General features: G+C 41.0%; 1 protein-coding gene across 3 annotated transcripts in view; it reads left to right on the top strand.

Moving 5' to 3' along the window:
- The window catches only part of COG2 (component of oligomeric golgi complex 2), a 60,069-nt gene that overhangs the window by 10,982 nt on the left and 43,087 nt on the right, over positions 1-6,000 (top strand). For all 3 annotated transcript variants that reach the window (XM_003790982.3, XM_023513902.1, XM_023513903.1), the window contains exons 2-4: positions 928-1,089; positions 2,831-2,896; positions 5,179-5,259. In XM_003790982.3, coding sequence (XP_003791030.1) covers positions 928-1,089; positions 2,831-2,896; positions 5,179-5,259 — 309 coding nt within the window. The remainder of the gene's footprint in view (positions 1-927; positions 1,090-2,830; positions 2,897-5,178; positions 5,260-6,000) is intronic.

The raw sequence follows: 6,000 nt of genomic DNA, 5'->3' as shown, positions 1-6,000 counted from the left end.
CAAGTGTGCCAGCCTGCCAGGAGCATCAGCTGTTAGCAAGGGCTGACTGTAACCTGCCAGCTGCAAGTGTGCCAGCCTGCCAGGAGCATCAGCTATTACCAAGGGCTGCTGTAACCTGCCAGCCTGCCAGGAGCATTAGCTGTTACCAAGGGCTGCTGTAACCTGCCAGCCTGCCAGGAGCATCAACTGTTACCAAGGGGAAGCAGAAAGTGAGCGTGGCTCATCTTCTGAGACCAGTACTTGGAAACTGGTGAAGCATGCTTCTAAACACCTGTTCATGTGGAGCACTCAACATCTGTATAAAATGTTAGCACAAATTTGTGTTATAAAAAGACATCCAAATTGTATTGTTATATGGGGAAAACCAGATTACACGACAGCATGGTTGTTAAGACTGTATGTGTGCACATGTAGAAAAAGAAGTCTGGATGGATGTAAATTGCAATATTAGAGACAAAAAATATATTAATAGTGCTTCTCTCTAGAGCCCAAGAGTTTGGATGGTTTTTTACTCACTTTTATGTAGTTCCTTGTTGCTTACATTTTACATCAAATGTTTATTCCTTAAAATTAAGGAAGAAAACGCTATTTCTGTTTTGAGAAAACCCTAATTGAAATGTGTCATTTTGAAAAATAGATGAGTTTTCATTTATAGAATTTAGGCAGCATACGAGAATGTTCTGGGCCTGAGCCCCCATTTTGTCGCCTTTACGAAGTGAAGTAACACCTGATGTGTCATGAGTGGTCAGAGCATTTCTCCCTGCAGCAGTGTGGCCTTGTCCATTACTAGAAGGGGTCTCTCTCTCTCTCTCACTCTCTCTCTCTCTCTCTCTCTCTCCCCCTCCCTCCCTCTCCCTCGTTTTCTTTTCCAGGCATATGTAATGTGATACCATTACAGTTGTTTTCTCTCCTGGTTTTGTTTTTCAGGAAGATTTTGATGTGGATCATTTTGTGTCTGACTGTAGGAAGCGGGTCCAACTGGAAGAGTTGAGAGATGACCTGGAGCTCTACTACAGGCTGCTCAAAACAGCCATGGTTGAGCTCATAAACAAGGACTATGCAGACTTTGTCAACCTTTCAACAAACTTGGTAAACTTTAAATATGCGATTCCTACATCTACACACATGGTTTCTCTCTCATTCATATTTATTTTTAAAAGTGCTGAGTGTTTTTAGAAATCTTTTAGTTGATTTCCCCCCCAAATTTGAAGAGATCATTAATTTCATTAATAAAAGAACCAGACTTTCTAGGTAGACATTTTTGTTTTTACTCATTTAAGACTGCTCTAGCATGAATATTTTTTTGAATTTGATATTATTGAAGGAATATTGGCCAATAATGATCCTTAGGAGGCTTGATTTATAAAATCATGCCTATAATCGCAGCACTGTGGGAGGCTGAGGCAGGCAGATTGCTTGAGCTTACAGATTTTGAGACCAGCCTAGGCAAGAGCAGCACCCCATCTCTAAAAAAATAGCTAGGAGTTGTGGTGGGCATCTGTAGTCCCAGTTACTCAGAAGGCTGAGGCAAGAGAATCAGTTGAGCCCAAGAGTTTGAGGTTGCTGTGAGCTATGATGCCATGACCAACTCAACCTTGGGGCAACTGAGTGAGACCGTGTCGCAAAAAAAAAAAAACAAAAAACATCATTTGTCATGAACACATAAGTTACCTGTATAAAAATAGCTCAGAGGTGCTCAACCTTTAATACTCCCAAACTTTGCCTTTTAGTTTCCTTGTTCATATTTTATTTTGCTTTTAAAATCTAGTTGTGGCTTGGCACCTATAGCTCAGTGGCTGGGGCACCAGCAATATACACCAGAGCTGGTGGGTTCAAATCTAGCCTGGGCCTGCTAAACAACCATGAAAACTACAACCAAAAAGTAGCTGGGTGTTGTGGTGGGTGCCTGTAGTCCTAGCTACTTGGGTGGCTGAGGCAAGAGAATTGCTTGAGCCCAAGAGTTTGAGGTTGCTGTGATGCCACAGCACTCTACCAAGGGTGACATGGTGAGACTCTGTCTCAGATTAAAAAAAAGAAAAAGGCTTGGTGCCTGTGGCTCAAGTGGCTAAGGCATCAGCCACATACACCTAAGGTGGCGGGTTCGAATCCCCAGCCCAGGCCCGCCAAACAACAATGATGGCTGCAACCAAAAAATGGCCGAGCGCTGTGGCGGGCGCCTGTAGTCCCAGCTACTTGGGAGGCTGAGGCAGGAGACTCGCTTGAGCCCAGGAGTTGGAGGTTGCTGTGAGCTGTGATGCCATGGCACTCTACCCAGGGGGATAGCTTGAGGCTCCGTCTCAAAAAAAAAAAAAAAAAAAACCTATTTGTCCAAACAAGAAAATGGCCATCTCTGCATTTAAACTAATGAGCCATATTTGCTCTTGGGAAATGTACTGCTAAGTTAAATGCTCCAGTAGGGTTAGGAACCCAGAAAATTGTATTTCTATTTGATTTACTTTGAATATTTCTCAAGAGTTATGTTTAGGAGAGAGAGAGTCCATCAGAATTTCACATTAGTCAGTTGAGTATCATAAATTATAGACAGATAGCTATTCAAATTCATTAATAATTTTCATCCAAAGGTAAATTGTGCATAAGAAGATTTTCATTTATAATGATTTCCTTTATTTACACTATTTTTGTGTATTTCCAACAGGTCTTTTTCATATTCTGTCAGTGCTATGGCAAAATAACCTTATTTGATTACTTAACCATATTTGGTTGTAGATTTTTATTGTACAGAAAGAATAACCTAAGTTTGGTTCTGCTTTGATCATTAAGTAGAAGCTTGATTATGCTGTGTTTGTGCCAACGTGATTTTTGCCTTTAGGTTGGCATGGACAAAGCCCTCAACCAGCTTTCTGTGCCTTTGGGACAGCTACGAGAAGAGGTTCTGGTAAGTTCCCCAAATAATATTAAGTAATTTAAAACATGATATACTTATTTGTCTCCTCCAAGAAGAATTCCTTTAACCTGTTAGGCTGTTGCTTTTTTTAGTTTTTTAGGGTTTTTTTGAATTTTTAATGATTACACTGGTCACACTCAAAGAATTTGTGAATGATTCTGTATTTTTTGCATGTGGTGCCACAACCTATAAGACACATTTGATTTGAAGATGACAGATTCTCAGAGTAGACAGCTTTAAAATGTGGGGGGAGCAGACTGCTCTTTGAATAATTCAGTTTGTTAGTGCAACCCCACTTATATGTACATAGTCACCAAGTTAGGAATAGATTATGTCTTAAAAATTTGTAGTTTTACATGTATTTTCCCAAATCATATTTTATGTGTGGCTAGGTTCCTACACTACCCATAAAAGGTCTTTAAACCCTAATGTAACTGAAGAATAATATAAAATTGAGGTAATACCTAATAAAAATTGTATTTTAATGTTTCTCTGAGATAATGCCTGCTGTGGCAATGGCACTCCCCACCTCTAAACCACTGGAGACAGAGGCTCCATCTGGATAAACAATAGAGCAGGGAGTTTTGGCATCACTTCAGATAGAAAACTCTGCTTCCCTGTCCTTTCCCCACTGGTGCTCCCCCAGGCCTGTGTTAGGTACCCTGGCTTCCAGGCTTCCTTAGCACTGATGAGCTGCCATAAACTTGGTGAACTACACCGTTATTACATGTGCAAACTCCACTAGGTCGTGTGAAACTTCATAAGGCCATACCTTCTGCACCTGGCCCCTGAGACAGTGCCTGGCACATTGTAGGCTCCCAGGAAATGACATAGTAAGTGTTCAGCATATATAGAGTGCTGAAAAAATGTAGAATGACAGAAATGTCAGTTCTTAAAAGTCCATGAGGCAATAGGCAAGAAAGAATTCCCGAAACAGAGGTCTTGAGTTGTGCCTGGAACAAGTAAATATTTTTGGGTGTTTACATCTTGTTTTGATTTTTTAAGAAAAACTTGTTAAAGTGCTTTCCTTGGAATGGAAGGCAAATGGTGTTTGTGGTTCACTATTGGATTTCACACTAGCCTCTGTGTGGCTGCTGTGGCTTCCCTGCTTTCTTCTCAGCGTATCTTGTCCTGCCCCGCTGTGGAGACCATATTTCCTGAGCCTTAGCCTTCAGCTTCCCTCTCTCCTCTCTAAATGCTCTCCTGCCCCCTGGTCTGCCTGGGCGCTGGTCTCACACTCACAGGCTCTGTCTTGCCTGAGCACACACCAGCATCATCATAACTTTCCCACTTTCCCCACTGCTGTCCTGATGCCTTTTTCCTAATGGGTTTGTCTGTAGGCCTGACCTGTCCTTTTTGACTTCCAACTTATGAGCTCTGTGAGGTTCTAAGATCATTGCAGGGTGAGACTGTTTCTGTCTTGTCTGCCTTGGCACCTCACTGGCTGGCATAGTACCTGGGTATTACCCATAGTTTAGTGGGTATTTCATGACACTTGTTGAATGGATGAATTCACTTTTCTACAGAATTTTTGTGATTTGTCCTCTTTACTCTGTTGTTTACCTTCGTTTTGGCCCTAGTTTCTAATTACCTCATACTTGGCTTAATTCATTAGCTTCTAGACATGCTTCTCTACCTATAATCTCTCCCTTGTCCTGGCCATCCTATTCTTAATGTTTTGATTTCTAATTTTCTCCAAACTGCATCTCCATCATGGTGTATTAATACTTAAAACACATAAAGCATTAATAGACTAAAGTCTTTATCTGACAAAGTTCTCTTAAATTGGCCCCTTTGTATTTATTCTACTTATTTATTCTCCAAAATGAAGCCTGCAGTGCACATGGAGTTTCGCTTCACTATATATTCACCCCAAATACGTCACACCGGCTCTATCTTCCTACCTTTGTCTTCTACTAGTCTCCTGTCTCTGTGTGTTGGTGTCCTTGGATCTTTAGAGCCTACCTCAAGTCCCATTCCCCGTGCCAGGTGGCCCTGACTTTGGCCCAGGGTGTTCTTTCTCTGCCCTGGCCACTTGTAATGCTCAGGTATTTTCTTTTGAGAGTTAATCATGTGTGACTTTGGCTTCATATATCATTTTGCCCCTAAATCATGAGTCCCCTAAGTAGCAATTGTATCTAATATTTTGTAATTTTGTCAATATCAGTATAATACTGGCCCAGAGATATTAAATCCTATGAATTCAATGTGTAAATTTCATGTTTCAAAACAGTTTCTACAGTACAGTTTGTTTTTTTTTTAATTCTTTGAAGAGTCTTAGATCATCTGTCAGTGAAGGAATACGGGCAGTAGATGAACGAATGTCTAAACAAGAAGACATTAGGAAAAAAAAGGTATGCTCCCATGTCATGACATTAAAGCATCGACTCACTCTAGCACTTTGTAGCAACAGTCACCTTCAGGCATGTGGTCTGCTTTCCTCTTACTGGGACCTTTGCAGAGAGGAACATGAGGTCCTGGCTCACTGGCTCAGCAAGGCTACGGAGGGGCAGAGCCCAGGTCTCCTCCTTCCTGGCCTGATGAATGGGGCAAAGTAATTAATTTTTTAAAAATGCCAAAGAAAATTGCATGTTGTCTTGTGCTTTACTTATGGCAGCGTGGACATTTTTAAAGAAAGCTGCAGATTTCTTGTGTTACATCCCTGCTCATAGCCCCTCCTGGTGTCTTCTCATACCTTCCGTCTTGTTACCTATTTGAAGGTAGAAGAAGAAGACAGAATCTTAGAGGTACCCAAGCACTCACTAAATTAAAATTCCTCTTCAGGAGAAGAAATAGTGAAAGCTGACAGTGAAGTACTCTGTAGAGTTTTATAAGCATATTATGTATTTTTTGAACACCCCTATAAAGAAGTGTTTTTATTTGCCTTTTAGAGATGAGGGAGGAAGCAGGTTTTCTAAAGTAAGCTCTTTCAGTATTCTACTGGAGGTCTGCACTTCTAGAAAAGGAGTGTGGTGTTGCTGCGCCTTCTTGTTTTTCATTCTGTGTATTTCTTTGGATGCACTGCCTTTACTTTTCAGGGGTCCTGTGTTTTCTGATTTTTTTTGTAATTCTTAGTTACATAATGGCAGAATTGG

This window comes from Otolemur garnettii, unplaced genomic scaffold (assembly GCF_000181295.1).
Source record: "Otolemur garnettii isolate 467f Iridium unplaced genomic scaffold, OtoGar3 scaffold00045, whole genome shotgun sequence".
NCBI classification, from domain to species: domain Eukaryota; kingdom Metazoa; phylum Chordata; class Mammalia; order Primates; family Galagidae; genus Otolemur; species Otolemur garnettii.
Note: the sequence above shows the minus strand (reverse complement) of the source record. Positions and strands in the feature narration are given on the sequence as shown.